The 16,419-nt window shown below is 48.3% G+C and overlaps 1 protein-coding gene across 4 annotated transcripts in view; it reads left to right on the top strand.

Moving 5' to 3' along the window:
- The window catches only part of ALAD (aminolevulinate dehydratase), a 587,381-nt gene that overhangs the window by 528,996 nt on the left and 41,966 nt on the right, over nt 1-16,419 (top strand). For 3 of the 4 annotated variants that reach the window (XM_030206252.1, XM_030206255.1, XM_030206253.1), the window contains exon 11: nt 5,578-5,707. The exons of the other annotated variant lie outside the window; for it this stretch is intronic. In XM_030206252.1, the coding sequence (XP_030062112.1) occupies nt 5,578-5,707 (130 nt within the window). The remainder of the gene's footprint in view (nt 1-5,577; nt 5,708-16,419) is intronic. 4 annotated transcript variants of the gene reach the window in all.

Consider the following 16,419-nt stretch of genomic DNA (forward strand, 5'->3'; position numbering starts at 1 on the left):
TGAAGGAAATGCAATCCGCTAGCCAATGTGAGATTGTGTGTTTTCCGATGGCAACCCCCATCTTTTGGGATCAAAAGAAACAAACAATTGGGTGGACTGTCCATAGGGCTTTGTCCACTCCACGTAAAAGGCCAATGCTCTCTTACAGTCCAAGTTATGCAACTTGTTCTCACCAGGGTGGGTATGCGGACGGGGAAAAAATGTTGGCAAGACAATCGACTGGTTCAGATGGAACTCCGACACCACCTTCGGCAGGAACAGGATGAGTGCGGAGGACTACCCTGTTATGATGAAACTTAATGTAAGGAGCATGAACCACCAAGGCTTGGAGCTCACTGACTCTACAAGCTGAAGTAACAGCCACCAAGAAAATGACCTTCCAGGTCAAATACTTCAGATGGCAGGAATTCAGTGGCTCAAAAGGAGGTTTCATCAGCTGGGTGAGAACGACATTGAGATCCCATGACACTGGTGAAGGTTGGACCCTTGGTCTTTTCCCAGTGTGGCATTACTTATGTACTTATGACAGGGGGCTTTGACAAAAGCAAACCTCTCATAAAACGAACCACTAAAGGCTGTCCAGAGATAGTCTGACCTTCTACACGCTGATGATAAGCACTGATTGCGCTAAGGTGAACTCTTGCTGAGTTAGTCTTAAGACCAGACTCCGACAAGTGTAGAAGGTACTCAAGCAGGGTCCGTGTAGGACACGAGAGAGGATCTAGGGCCTTGCTGTCACACCAGACGGCAAACCTACTCCATTTAAAAGCATAACTCCTTTTCGTGGAATCTTTCCTGCAAGCAAGCAAGACTCGGGAGACACCCTCTGAGAGGCCTAAAGAGGCAACTTCTAAGCTCTCAACATCCAGGCCGTGAGAGCCAGAGACTGGAGGTTGGGATGTAGAAGCGACCCCTCGTTCTGAGTGATGAGGGTCGGAAAACAGTCCAATCTCCAAGGTTCTTCTGAAGACAAGTCCAGAAGAAGAGGGAACCTTATGTGACGAGGCCAGAAAGGTGCTATCAGAATCATGGTTCCGCGGTCTTGCCTGAGTTTCAGCAGAGTTTTCCCTACTAAAGGTATGGGAGGATACGCATACAAGAGACCTGTCCCCCAATGAAGGAGAAAGGCATCTGACGCTAGTCTGTCATGGGCCTGAAGCCTGGAACAGAATTGAGGAACCTTGTGATTGTGCTGAGTGGCAAAAAGATCCACTGAGGGGGTGCCCCACGCTCGGAAGATCTTGTGGACAACGTCCCTGTTCAGAGACCACTCGTGAGGTTGCATTATCCTGCTCAACCTTTTGGCCAGACTGTTGTTTACGTCTGCCAGATATGTAGCCTGGAGAAACATGCCGTGCTGGCGTGCCCAAAGCCACATTCTGACGGCTTCCTGACACAGAGGGCGAGATCCAGTGCCCCCCTGCTTGTTTGTATAATACATCGCAACTTGATTGTCTGTCTGAATTAGGATAGTTTGATTGGACAGCCGATCTCTGAAAGCCTTCAGCACATTCCAGATCGCCCGCAATTTCAAGAGGTTGATCTGAAGATGCATTTCCTGGAAGGACCAAACTCCTTGAGTGTGGAGCCCATCCACATGAGCTCCCCACCCCAGAAGGGATGCATCCGTCGTCAGCACCTTTTGCGGCTGAGGAATTTGGAATGGTCGTCCCAAGGTCAGATTGGAGCGAATGGCCCACCAGTGAAGGGAATTGCAAAAATCGGTGGAGAGATGGATGACATCCTCTAGATCCCCTGTATCCTGACACCACTGGGAAGCTAGAGTCCACTGAGCTGATCTCATGTGTAGACGTGCCATGGGAGTCACATGAATTGTAGAGGCCATGTGGCCCAGAAGTCTCAACATCTGCCAAGCTGTGATCTGTTGGGATGCTCGAGCTGAGGACACTAGGGCCAGAAGGTTGTCTGCCCTTGCCTGGGGAACATAAGCTCGAGACATCCATGTGTTAAACAGAGCTCCTATGAATTCCAATTTCTGTACGGGAATCAGATGGGACTTGGGATAATTGATGACAAACCCCAGTAGCTCAAGCAGTTGAATAGTAATCTGCATGGATTGTAGGACTCCTGCCTCCGAGGTGTTCTTCACCAGCCAATCATCGAGATAAGGGAACACATGCACTCCCAGTCTGCGTAGCGATGCTGCGACAACTGCCAAGCACTTTGTGAACACTCTGGGTGCAGATGCGAGACCAAAGGGCAGCATGCAGTACTGAAAATGCTGAGTTCCCAGGCGAAATCGAAGGTACTGCCTGTGATCTGGAAGCACCGAGATGTGAGTATAGGCATCCTTTAAGTCCAGAGAGCATAGCCAATCGTTTTCCTGAATCATGGGAAGAAGGGTGCCCAGGGAAAGCATCCTGAACTTTTCTCGGACCAAGAATTTGTTCAGGCCCCTTAGGTCTAGGATGGGACGCATCCCTCCTGTTTTCTTTTGCACAAGGAAGTACCTGGAATAGAATCCCAGCCCTTCTTGCCCTGGTGGAACGGGCTCAACCGCATTGGCGCTGAGAAGGGCGGAGAGTTCCTCTGCAAGTACCTGCTTGTGCTGGGAACTGAAGGATTGAGCTCCTGGTGGGCAATTTGGAGGTATTGATTTCAGATTGAGAGCATATCCGGACCGGACAATTTGAAGAACCCACCTGTCAGAGGTTATAAGAGGCCACCTTTGTTGAAAAAGTATCAGCCTCCCTCCAACAGGTAGATCGTCCGGTACGGATACTTTGATGTCGGCTATGCTGCTCTGGAGCCAGTCAAAAACCCGTCCCTTGCTTTTGCTGGGGAGCCGAAGGGGCCTGTGGCGCACGCCGCTGATGAGAGCGAGGCTGCTGGGAGCGAGCTTGAACAGGCTGTCGGGAAGCAGGAGTGTACCTACGCCTGCCAGAGGAATAGGGAGCACTCCTCCTCCCTCCAAAAAACCTCCTAGAAAAGGAGGTAGTAGCAGAAGGCGTCCGGCGGGCGAGATAATCCATAGCATCATGATGCTTCTTGAGGGAATCAACCATATCCTCAACCTTCTCTCCAAAAAGATTATCCCCCCGGCAAGGAACATCTACCATTCGGTGCTGGGTCTTCTGATCCAGGTCCGAGACACGCAGCCATGAGAGTCTGCGCATCATGATACCCTGAGCAGCCACCCGGGATGCAGCATCAAAAGTATCAAAATCTCCCCTGGCCAGGAATTTGCAACATGCCTTCTGCTACCTGACCACCTGGTGAAAAGGTTCAGCAAGTTCCGGAGGGAGATCTTCAACTAAACTGGACAGTTGCTTTATCAAGTTCCGTAAATGAATGCTGGTGTACAGCTGGTATGTTTGAATCTTGGCCGCGAGCATTCCAGCCTGATACGTACGCCTCCCAAAAGAATCCAAAGTCTTAGACTCTCTGCCCGGGGGTGCCGAAGCATAGTCCCTAGTACTCTTGGATCTTCTGAGTCCACCACCATGGAATCGTGAGGAAGTTGGGCCTTCACCATCATAGGCTCACCATGGACTCTGTACCGGGACTCGGACTTCTTGTTGACAACTGAATTAAAGGGCAAGACCAATTCCGCAACATCACTTCCCTGAGTGTATTGTGCAAGGAGGCTGTTGCAACCTCTTTTGGTGGAGAAGGATAATCCAGGACCTCGAACATCTCGGCCCTGGGCTCATCCACAGCCTCCGTAGGAAATGGAATGTCCCTAGGCATTTCCCGTACAAAAGATGAAAAAGAAAGACACTCAGGTGGAGATTGTCTAACCTCAATAGGTGGAGTAGCATCAGACGGAAGCCCCTGAGAATCTTCCTCCAAAAAATATCTGGGGTCTTCCTCCTCTCCCCATGAGTGCTCATCTTCGGTATCGGACAGGAGCTCCTGAAGAGCAGCCCGAACCTGAGCCTGCCTCGACCTCGAGGATCGATGTCCTCGTGAGGGGTGTCGAGAAGTGGACCCTTGCCTGGACTCCAACGAAGCTTCCTCCACTGACGTAGAGGGAGAGTCGACCCCGGGTGGCAACCGGCTCAGGCACTGCAAGCGGCACCGAGGGCGGAGACCTCCACACAGGAGATGGGCCAGACGCCGTCTCAGCAGTAGGTACCCGAGGCGCAAGCACCTCCAGTACCGAGGCAGATGGACGCATCATCCCTTCCAGAAGGCCTGGAAGCGTGGCCCGGAGACACTCATTGAGGGCTGCCATCGGAACAAGCTGTGGGGCCAGTGCAGAAGTTGATGCCAGAATCTGAGGAGGTTCGAGAGCCGGTACCTGGCTGCCAGACGACCGACGCATCGGCACTTCCTGAATGGAGGGTGAGCGGTCCTCCCGGCGCCGACACTTCTCGGGTGCCATCTCCCTCGGCTCCCAGGAGCTCTCAGTACCGTGACGGGAAGGAGATCGATGGCGATACTTCTTAGCCTTCACCCGATGCCCGTCATCGACACTCCTCGGTACCGATGAGGAGGACGTGGAATCCTCATGCCTCCTCAGGCCGGGTCCGACTCAGGGCGGTCCCGGGGGCCTGCATAGCAATGGTGTTGAGACAGGTGGAGACCCACTCGATGCCTCGCTGCTCCCAGCTCTGAGTGGTCTCTTGGCAACCATTACCTGACTTCTCGATGCTGCTTCCCTTGACGTCGATATCGATGCCGCCGACCTCAGTACCGATGTCGATGCCGACGTCAAAGGACCAGACCGAAATGAAAAAAAGTTTCTCGCGCTGAGCCTCTCGTGCCACCTGGGTCCTCTTTTTCATTAATTTACACAGCTTACAAGAAGCTGGCAGATGGTCGGGCCCGAGGCACTGGAGACACCAAGCGTGAGGGTCGGTAGACGAGATGGTCCGATTGCAGCGGGAACAGCACTTGAAGCCGCTGGGAGTCCTCGATGACATGGGAGGGAAAATAGCGGTCGAAAAATCAAACGACTCGATGGTGCCAATGAGAAAGGCACAAAAAATGGAAAAAAGGAACGCGACCGAGCAGCCTAAAGGCGGCCGTGACGAAAAAGAAAGGAAACCTAAAAAGATAAGAAAAAACTAAAAAAGATTAAAAGAAACACTTCTTCCCTTTTTCATTAAAAAAAAAAACTGGAGCGCATAAACGCGACAAAAAGTCCCCTGGGCCGAAAATCACGAGGAGTGACAACACAGACAACTCGCGAAGCGGAAAAAAAGGAACTGAGAGAAGCGCGCGGGCGGGAAGTCACTCGCGCATGCGCGGTGCGTTGTCCCCGCGCCCGTCTCATCACTTCTAGAAGTTTTAAAGTTTTTTCTTTTTAACTCCGGAGCTCCTGGGCCGTCACGGATGACGACCCATGCGTGATGATGTCCAGCCTGCTTGTCCTCGGAGAACATATCTTAATGGTAACCCACACTGATAACTACACCCCTTAGTATTCCTTCTCCAATCCTTTTATCAGTGACTACTGAGCAAAGGGTTCAGTATTTTATAGTTTGTTACAGAAGCTGATTGTATGCTTGGGTATTTCTGGTAAGGGAGCATGGGTTATAGGCAAATGAGGACCATTGCTGCTGAGGTTTTAGTCTGTATGTGGGTACCAGTGATTTCTTTTATTTGCAGCATCCAAGCCACCCGCTGGCAGTGTACCATGTGTCAGGAGAGTATGCCATGCTGTGGCATGGAGCACAGGCTGGAGCCTTTAACCTCAAGGTTGCTGTCCTAGAAGTCATGACCAGCTTCAGGAGATCAGGTGAGTGAGTGTGACAACTCTTCTGCTATCACTTTTCTGCGTTTTTGCTAAGGTCGTGTGTAGTGAAGTGCCTGCTGTTGGAACGAGCAGAAGCCCTCATCACCACTCAGATTCAAAGCAGCCACCAGGTCACAGCTCAGCAGATGTTGAGGTTGATGGACCACATGGCCTCCACTGTCCAAGTCATTCCCATGGCTTACCTCCATTTGAGGACCACCCAATGGATGCTTGCTTCCCAGTGGCGTTAGTCCACGGGGAACCTTGCTGTCATTTCCATAACTCCAGAGTTGACACAGTCACACCTCTGGTGGATGATTTGGCCCAACTTGGTCCTAGGAGTTCCATTCCAAATTCCACAGCCTCAGCAGCTTCTGATAATGGATGCTTCACACCTAGGGTCTTTGGTCCACTTAGGAAACCTTACTTTACATCAATGTCTTACAGCTGCAGCAATTATGGAACGCTCTAAGGGCTTTCATATATTGGCTGCTGAACCAAATTATTCTAATTCAAACAGACAACCAGGTTGCCATGCATTATGTCAAGAGGTGGGGGTGAGGGGGATCAGGATCACCTTGTGTTATGAAGCAGTCAGAATGTGGTAGTGGGCCAAACATTTTTCTGTTTTATTATTTTGCTGCTTTTTTCCTTGTCGTAATTTTTTTTTTTAATAATGAAAATGTAAACTGCATTGGTTGTGCCTCAGAAAAGCGGTCTATCAAGTCTGCAATAAACATAAACTTCAGTCATGGCATGGTACTCCGAGCTACATTATTATTATTATTATTTATTGCACTTGTATCCCACATTTTCCCACCTCTTTGCAGGTGCAATGTGGCTTACAAAACATCATGGATATTGGAAATGAGAAGAGAATATACATTTGGTGTTACAGAAGGATGTTGGATTGCTTGGTGATGGAATACATGATAGTAATATAATAGAATGCATTAATAATATTTCTGGGTATATGTATGAGTTTCACATGATTTGATCTTTGTGGTATATCTTGTCGAAGAGATGGGTCTTTAGTAGTTTACGGAAGTTGGTCAGTTCATAGGTCGCTTTTAGGTTATGTGGCAGTGCGTTCCAGAATTGCGTACTCATATAGGAAAAGGTTGATGCGTGCATTAATTTGTATTTTAGACCTTTACAGTTGGGGAAATGAAGATTGAGGAATGCGCGAGATTTTTTAGCATTCCTGGGTGGTAGGTCTATCAAGTCTGACATGTAGGCTGGGGCATCGCCATGGATGATTTTATGTACTAGGGTACATATTTTGAACGTCATACGTTCTTTGAGTGGGAGCCAGTGTAGCTTCTCTCGTAGGGGTTTTGTACTTTCATATTTTGATTTTCCAAACATGAGTCTAGCCGCCGTGTTCTGGGCTGTTTGAAGTTTTTTGAGTATTTGTTCCTTGCAGCCAGCGTAGAGAGAGTTGCAGTAGTCTAGATGACTGAGTACTAATGATTGTACCAGATTACGGAAGACGGTTCTTGGGAAGAATGGTCTTACTCTTTTTAATTTCCACATTGAGTGGACATCTTTTTGCTTTTGTTTTTCAAATGATTCTCAAGTGTTAGGTGCCGATCAATGGTAACTCCAAGAATTTTCAGGGTTTCCGAGATTGGTAGATTTAGTTTTGGTGTTTTGATGGTGGTGAATTTGCTTGTGTTGTGTTGAGAGGTGAGTATTAGGCGTTGAGTTTTAATTGAAAGGCATCTGCCCAGGAGTGCATGATATGTAGACTTTGGTTGATATCATTGGAAATTTCTTTTATGTCTTGTTTGAATGGGATGTAGATCGTTACATCATCAGCGTAAATGTATGGGTTGAGGTTTTGATTTGATAGTAGTTTGGCCAAGGGTGTCATCATTAAGTTGAATATAGTCGGTGAGAGGGGAGATCCCTGTGGAACTCCACATTCAGGTGTCCATGTGGCTGATGTAATCGAATTTGATGTCACTTGATATGAGCGTGTGGTTAGGAATCCTTTAAACCAATTAAGAATGTTGCTTCCGATTCTGAAGTATTCAAGGATGTGTAGTAGAATTCCATGATCAACCATGTCGAAGGCGCTTGACATGTCGAATTGTAGAAGTAGTATATTCTTGCCGGTTGCAGTCGTTTGTTTAAATTTAGTCATAGCATAACTAGTACTGTTTCAGTACTGTGATTAGAACGAAATCCTGACTGGGAGTCTTGTAGTATTGAGAACTTGTTTAGATAGTCTGTGAGTTGTTTGGTTACCATCCCTTCTGTTATTTTGGTTATTAAGGGAAAGGATGCTACTGGTCTATAGTTGGTTAATTCACTCGCGTTTTTCTTTGCATCTTTGGGTATGGGGGTGAGTAGAATGTTTCATTTCTGCTTTGGGAAGAGTCCATTTTGTAGCATAAAATTCACTTGTTTCGTTAGATCTGTTATAAAGTGTTGGGGGGCCGATTTCATAAGGTTATTTGGACATATATCTAATTTGCAGTGAGCTTTGGCGAATCTTTTAAGCATTTAGGAAATGAGATCTTCTGATATTATCTCGAATTCAGTCCAGATCCTCCAGGGTTTGGGTCTAGACAGTCTAGGAGTGCAGCGTATTCGATGGGGCTGACAGGTATTTTAAGTCGCAGTTGTACTATTTTCTGTTTGAAGTACTTAGTGAGGTTTTTAGCTCCTGGTGTGTCTTTGCTGTTGTTAGTGACTGGTGTGGTGTCTAGTAGTTTATTCACGAGTTGGAAGAGTTTGTGTGTGTCCTTGTAATTTGGTCCAATTTCAGTTTTGTAGTATAGTCTTTTGGTTTGTCTTATGGTGTATTTATATTTTCTACAGAGTTGTTTCCAAGCATTAAGTGTGGGATCGTCTTTCTTTTTCTTCCATGCACGTTCTAATTTCCTAACTTGTGTTTTGAGTTTTTTCAGTTCTTCGTTGAACCACGGTATTGAGTTCTTTCTGTGCGAGGTTCTAGTTTGAATTGGGGCGATGTTATCTAATATTGTTCTGCATCTATCGTCCCAATCTAGTAGGAATTTGGTTGTGTCTGCCTTTGTTGTCCATCTGTTATAGTAGATCTGTTGCCAGAATATTGCTGGGTCTATTTTTCCTCTCATGGTGTAGGTTTTTTGTTCCTGTTGTTTGAGTGTAGTTTTCGTTCGCCATTGGAGGGAGATGTATGCTCTGTGGTGGTCTGACCACGGTGTAGGTGTCCATTTTGTATCTGCTAGTATAAGGTTTAGGTCTGGATCGAATTTATATGCGATAATGTCTAGTGTGTGTCCTTTGGTGTGTGTTGGTTGTGCATTTGCTACGTGAAGATCCCATAATTGTAGGAACTCTTTGCATTTTTGGGTGCTTGTTGAGGTAGGATCTTCCAAGTGCAGGTTAATGTCACCTATTATGATAAGGTTTGAAGTAGAGATACATGTGTTCGAGATGAAGTCCATGAGGTGTGTTTGAGTGTCTTGCCAGTTGCCTGGCGGCCTGTAGAGTAGGATTGCGTTAAGGTGTTCCTGCAGGTTTGGGTGATTGATTCTTATCGATGCAATTTCAAGTTGAGGTAGGATGGATTCAGCTGTGGTTGTGATAGTGAACTTGGATTTGTATATTATGGCTATACCACCTCCTCTTTTCCCGTTTCTTGTCCAGTGGGTAATTTTGTATCCTGGTGGGCATAGATCTAGGATTATGGGATCCTTAAGGTAATGTATCCAGGTTTCAGTGATGAATAGGAGGTCAAGATTGTCTGTAGTGATCCAGTCTATTATAATCTCTGTTTTGTTTACTACTGACTTGGCGTTTGCGTATCCCAGTTGGATTGGATGGTATGGTTCGGTCCGGGTCGTAGATGTGTTCATTTCTATTAGTTGTCTGTTTTCTTGGTATTTGGTTTTGTTATTTCCTTTTTTCCATTTCTGTTGGTTATTTCCTTATGTATTTATTTTTCCTTTTAGTTGGTTGTTATTCTTTTGGTTTGGTGAGTTGTAGATGGGTTGTCTATAGGGTTTATGTATTGTGGGTAGGTTGTTGTTTAAGTTGGGAGTGGTCCATGCGTGGTAGATTAGGGGGAGATATAAATTATCATGAATAGTTTTTTGGTATTCATGTTGGCTGTAGTTCGTGTACAATTTAAACAGTAAGCAGTATAGTATACGCGGTACAGTGTAAGCAATACACTGTATGCAGTGCAGTATGAACAAAGCAGCTTAAACAGTAAGCAGTGCCTAATATAAACAGTGTCCGCAGTGCAATATAAGCAGTACAGTCCAAGCTGTACAGTATAAGCAGTGCAACTTTAAACAGTAAGCAATGCAATATACAAAGTGCAGTGTGAACAGTGAGTTAGTGCAGATTTAAAGTTCTTTAAAGCAGTATTAAGGTAATACAGTTCTTGTACACCGAATGCCGGAAAGCAGAATAGCTTGGCAGACTAAGCAAGATAATGCAACCACTCGAAGGGTTACCAGGAAAATCTCCCGAGAGTGGGACACCCCCTCGGTAGATCTTTTTGCCACTCATCTCAACAAAAGGTCCCTCAGTTCTACTCCAGGCTCAGGTTACACAGCAGACTAGCATTGGATACCTTCCTGCTCAGTTGGGGGGAGGGTCTCCTGTATGCTTGTCCTCCAGTCCCTCATATTGGGAAGACTCTGCTGATATTCAAGTAGGGCCAAAGGGACCATGATCCTCTTTGCACCCTACTGGCCAAGGCAGATCTGGTTTCCTCTTCTTCTAGAGTTGTTTTCTGACTCTCTTTACAAAGAATGAGGGGTCTCTTCTGCATCCCAGCCTCCGACCCCTGCCCCTTATGGCCTGTAAGTTAAGAGCATATAATTTTCTTCCTTTCAGTTGGCTGAGAGTGTCTCCAGAGTCCTGTTGGCTTCTAGGAAAGATTCCACTAAGGTGTTATACTTTTAAGCAGCAGAGGTTCACCATCTGGTGTGAGGACAAGTACCTTGACCCTCTTTTTTTGTCCTACACATTTTAGAGTCTGTTTTGCAGACTAACTCTATAAGGGTTCACCTCAGTACAATCTGTGCTTATCACCATGTGGGAGGTAAGCCCATCTCTGTACAGCCTATATTTGTTCGCTTCATGAGAGGTTTATTGTTGAGAAAGCCCCCTGTCAAACCCCCAGCTGTCATGGGACCTCAACGTCATCCTTTTGAGCCACTTGATTCCTGTCATTTGAAGTACTTGACCTGGAAGGTCTTTTTTTGGTGTTGGTCACTTCAACTCGCAGAGTCCGTGAACTTCAGGCCCTAGTAGTAGGTTTCATCATAATAGAGTAGACCTCTGCACACACCCCAAGTTTATTGCCAAGGGTAGTGTCTGAGTTCCATCATAACCAGTCAGTCGTTCTGCCAACATTTTTCCACATGTCCATCCTGGCGCAAGCACATTGCACACCTTGGACTGCAAGTGAGCTCTTAGCCTTCTATCTGGAGCGGATTAAAGCCCATAGACAGTCCACCCAGCTTTTTGTTTCGTTTGACCCAAGAAGGATGGGGACAGCCACTGGAAAATTCACATTGTCCAATTGGCTAGCAGACTGTATCTCTTTCACTTATGCCCAGGCTGGACTGACTCTGGAGAATCACATTGCAGCTAACAGTGTGGCTGCATCAGCAGCCCACTTGAGGTCAGCCTCCATTGAGGAGATTTGCAGAGCTGCATTGTGGTGTTCCCATTTCTTTAACGCCTTGAGCAGCATTCCCGATGTGACAGCTGGTTAGGTCAAACAGTCCTGCAGAATTTGTTCGGAGTCCAGAATCCAATTCCACCCTCTTAGGGCCCCTTTTCTTCCATTCCATGCTGCATCCTCGCAACAGGACTGTATGTAGTTTCAGGTTAATTGGTTCTGGTTGTTTTTCGTGAGCCTCGTAGCTAGGGATTCCCATTTGTGAGAATCATTGTCCTGCTTGTCCCCAAAGAAAGCAAAGTTACGAATCTGTAACAGGTGTTCTACAAGGACAGCAGGATATGAATTCTCAGATTCCCTTCCACTTCTCCTAGGAGTTGTATTCTTTTGCTTTGATATTATACTGCTGGTCCCATGCGATCATGCTGGGTGAGAAGGCACTTACACATGCATGGTGGGACGCTTTCAAAAGCTTCTTAAAACTGTAGAATGCTGGGTAGTGTCCGAACTGGGGCTTCATCAGATGACATCACCCATTTGTGAGAATTCTTGTCCTCCGAGAACACTTGCTACAGGAGAGTAACTTTGCCTTATTGGCACATGTAAAAACATAAACTGGGTTTTTTTTTCTGCTCATTTTTTGTTTTTTTAATGACTTGCAACTACATGTGATATGTCATTGACATTTCCCATGTTGTTGCAAATGACAGCCCATCCGCAATAGATAGGATTTTTTCTTGGAACATGCTGCTGTTTGTAATATGGTCATAAAGGGAAAAAACTCCCCCAATATAGAAACTATATAAAACCTTGAATCATTTCCAGAACATATTTAAAATTCATTTTTGAAAACATATTTGTGCTCATAAAAGAGAGAGAATGCTGTCACCATATGGTGTAAAACATGCAATCTCATAGAAGTTTAATCATCATGCACCTGAGCAGATGCCTGAGAGATGAGCTCCGAGCCCAGATCTGAGAAAAGATAGTCCTTGTGAACCCCTTATTTGTAGTACCAAAGTGAGGTACATTGCACTTTACTTCTCCCAAGACGAAGTGGATAGACTCTACCCATCACCAGGCAGCAGACATTTGAACTTATGGCTTTAGTAGTGGATAGCAGAGCATGAAAGTTAGTGCTAAGATGGCAGACAGCAGAATGAAGCTGGTGGGAAAGAGATTGATGAACATGGTTCGTTGCAGCCCGCATTATTAGAACCCTCCCCTACCCAAGAGGACTTTCAAAAATGGTTTGGGGATTTGAAGGGGGCAATAACTTAAAATGCTCGTAGCTGACCTGAAGTTAGAGATGAAAGATCTAAGTTGGCGGCTTGAGGAGCAGGGAGAAGAATTGGGACAACGCAGACTGTGGTTCACAAGTTGCTGGCATTGAAGAATCAAATGCAAGACGTTCAAATATTACCGAGCAGTGATGGAAAAGATGTGTATGGCGATTTTAAGGGCTGATGGTGTAGTGGATGATCTTTCAGATATAAAGTTAGACTGAGCCCATAGATCTATAGGAAAACCCTAGAATAATAAGCCCCGGGACATTGTAATATGTGTACGTGATTTTATTCTCAAAGAAAGACTTGCTGCCATCATGACAATTACCTGGTAGTTATCCTCTCTCTTGCGGGGTCCCTCAGGGTCTATGTCTGATTCTTTCTTCCTCAGCCCTCTCGCAGCGTTAGTCCAGTCATGAAGTTTGAGTGTATATTATTACGCCGATGATATTTCTAGTATACACCTGTGCCTGAAGTGGGAATCGAACTCAGTTCCCCAGGACCAAAGTCCAACACCCTAACCACTAGGCCACTCCTCCACTCCTTCTCCTTTTACATGAGTTCTTTTTGGTTTGCCTGTCCAACCGGTTGATTATATTTGGGAATAGTTTTGGACTTTAACTTTTTCTCTGAGGACAAGCAGGCTGCTTGTTCTCACTGATGGGTGACGTCCACGGCAGCCCCCTCCAATCGGAAACTTCACTAGCAAAAGCCTTTGCTAGCCCTCGCGCGCCGATGCGCACCGCGCATGCGCGGCCGTCTTCCCGCCCGAACCAGCTCGTGTTCGTCAGTCTTCTTTTATCCGTGCTCGGGACGGTCGTGTTTTGCCGCCGTTTCGTGCCCCTCGTTGACCTCGCGCGTCTTCGCGATTTTCCCTAAAAAAAAAAAAAAAGAAGAAACCGTCAGTCTTTTCCCCTTTCCCATGTTTCCAGCTTTTTCCCTGCGTAAGTTTCCTTTCGCTTTCGGGACCGGCCTTTTTGGCCTCTGTACGGGTTTTTTCTCCCTTCTTTTTGGTGCCTTACTTTGTCATCGCGAATTTTGATTTCGCCGGCGTGATTTTTCCGCCCATGTCATCGAAGTCTTCCAGCGGCTTCAAGAAGTGCATCCAGTGCGCCAGGGTAATCTCGCTCACTGATAGGCACGCTTCGTGTCTTCAGTGTCTGGGGGCTGGGCACCACCCGCAGGCCTGAAGTCTTTGTGCTCTTTTGAAAATGAGGACTCAGGTAGCGATATTTGCCCAGTGGAACGCGTTGTTCTCGGGCTCTTCGACGACAACAGCACGGGACGCATCAAGTGCATCGACATCGACAGCATCGAAGTCTTCAACCTCGGCATCGACTGCATCAACTGCATCGAGGCTTCTACCTCCTGCATTGTCGGTACCGAGACATCGAAAGGCTGCGTCGACGTCAGTGGTACCGGGACCTCCGCTATTGCTGATGTCGTCGGACGGTGGTGCTTCGTCTGGAGTGCAGGTGAGGGCTGTCCATTCCCCTGCTGGTGGCGGTGAGCCTTCGGGTGGGTCTCCCCCTGCCCTGAGGGCTCCTGCGGTACAGCCCCCCCCCCCCCTCCCCCCGAGATCGGCCTTCTTCGGCCTCGGCCCCGAGGAAGCGATGGTTGGATTCTACGTCCTCCTCGTCGGTACCGGGAAGCTCCGGTGACATGCTTCGCTTGAAGAAGTCAAAGAAGCATCGTCACCGGTCTCCTTCCCATCTCTGTACCGAGAGCTCTGGGTCACCGAGGCAGTCGGCACCCAGTAGGCATCGGCACCGGGAGGACCGCTCACCCTCTGTTCAGGAGGTGTCGATGCGCTCCCCCTTGGACAGCCCGGAACCGCCTCCACGCCCGGAACAGACTCTGACCTCGACACCTGCATCGGCTTCTCAGTCTTTCTCCACAGCCGCTCTGCACGAGAGTCTCCGGGCCGTTCTTCCAGAGATTCTGGGAGAGCTGTTGCGCCCTTCTCCTCCAGTACCGGGGGTGCTTGCACCACCGGTACCGTCGAGTGAGGCGACGGCTGGCCCCTTGCCCGAGGTGAGGTCTCCGATATCGGTACCGCTTGCAGTACCGGCTACGGCCGCCTCCCAGGCAGACTCCCCGACGACGTCGGCGGAGGGAGCTTCGCCGGTGCTGGCGAGGGAGTCCACCTCTCGACGCTCCTACCGTGGCCGTGTTTCCACGGAGTCGAGTCGGGCATGGCTTCAGATGCAGGTTCGTGAACTTGTGTCTGATACCGATGGTGAGGTCTCGTGGGAGGAGGAGGAGGACATCAGATATTTCTCTGACGAGGAGTCTGATGGCCTTCCTTCTGATCCCACTTCCTCCCCTGAAAGGCAGCTTTCTCCTCCAGAGAGTCTGTCTTTCGCGGCCTTTGTCCGGGAGATGTCTACGGCCATCCCCTTCCCGGTGGTCGTGGAGGATGAGCCCAGGGCTGAAATGTTTGAGCTCTTGGACTATCCTTCTCCACCTAAGGAAGCGTCCACAGTACCCATTCATCATGTCCTAAAAAAGACATTGCTGGCGAACTGGACCAAGCCATTAACTAATCCCCACATTCCCAAGAAGATCGAATCCCAGTATCGGATCCATGGGGACCCAGAGCTGATGCGCACTCAGTTGCCTCACGACTCTGGTGTGGTGGATCTGGCCCTAAAGAAGGCTAAGAGTTCTAGAGAGCATGCTTCGGCGCCCCCGGGCAAAGACTCTAGAACCTTAGACTCCTTTGGGAAGAAGGCCAAGATTCAGTCCTACCCAGCTCTACACGAGCATCCATATGCGGAACAATGTGCGGCAGTTGGCGGGCTAGGTGGACAAGCTCCCTCCTGAGCAAGCCAAGCCGTTTCAGGAGGTGGTCAGGCAGCTGAAGGCGTGCAGAAAATTCCTGGCCAGAGGGGTATATGATACCTTTGATGTTGCGTCCAGGGCCACTGCTCAAGGTGTGGTGATGCGCAGACTCTCATGGCTGCGTGCCTCCGACCTGGAGAATAGGATCCAGCAGCGGATTGCGGACTCCCCTTGCCGAGCGGACAACATTTTTTGAGAAAAAGTCGAACAGGTGGTAGAACAGCTCCACCAGCGGGATACCGCTTTCGAGAAATTCTCCCGCCGGCAGCCTTCAGCATCTACCTCCTCAGGTAGACGTTTTTATGGGGGAAGGAGGGCTGTTCCCTACTCTTCTGGTAAGCGTAGGTACAATCCTCCCTCTCGACAGCCTGCGGCCCAGGCTAAGCCCCAGCGCGCTCGCTCTCGTCAGCAGCGTGCGCCTCAGCAAAGCCCCACGGCTCCCCAGCAAAAGCAGTGGACAAGCTTTTGACTGGCTCCAGCAGAGCATAGCCGACATCAACGTGTCCGTGCCGGGCGATCTGCCGGTCTGGGGGAGGTTGAAAGTTTTTCACCAAAGGTGGCCTCTTATAACCTCCGACCGGTGGGTTCTTCAAATAGTCCGGCAAGGATACACCCTCAATTTGGCCTCGAAGCCTCCAAATTGCCCACCGGGAGCTCAGTCCTACAGCTTCTAACACAAGCAGGTACTTGCAGAGGAACTCTCCGCCCTTCTCAGCGCCAATGCGGTCGAGCCCGTGCCATCTGGGCAAGAAGGGCTGGGATTCTATTCCAGGTACTTCCTTGTGGAAAAGAAAACAGGGTGCATGCATCCCATCCTAGACCTAAGGGCCCTGAACAAGTATCTGGTCAAGGAAAAGTTCAGGATGCTTTCCCTGGGCACCCTTCTTTCCATGATTCAGGAAAACGATTGGCTATGCTCTCTGGACTTGAAGGACGCCTACACGCACATC

The sequence above is a fragment of the Microcaecilia unicolor genome, chromosome 6, assembly GCF_901765095.1.
Source record: "Microcaecilia unicolor chromosome 6, aMicUni1.1, whole genome shotgun sequence".
NCBI classification, from domain to species: domain Eukaryota; kingdom Metazoa; phylum Chordata; class Amphibia; order Gymnophiona; family Siphonopidae; genus Microcaecilia; species Microcaecilia unicolor.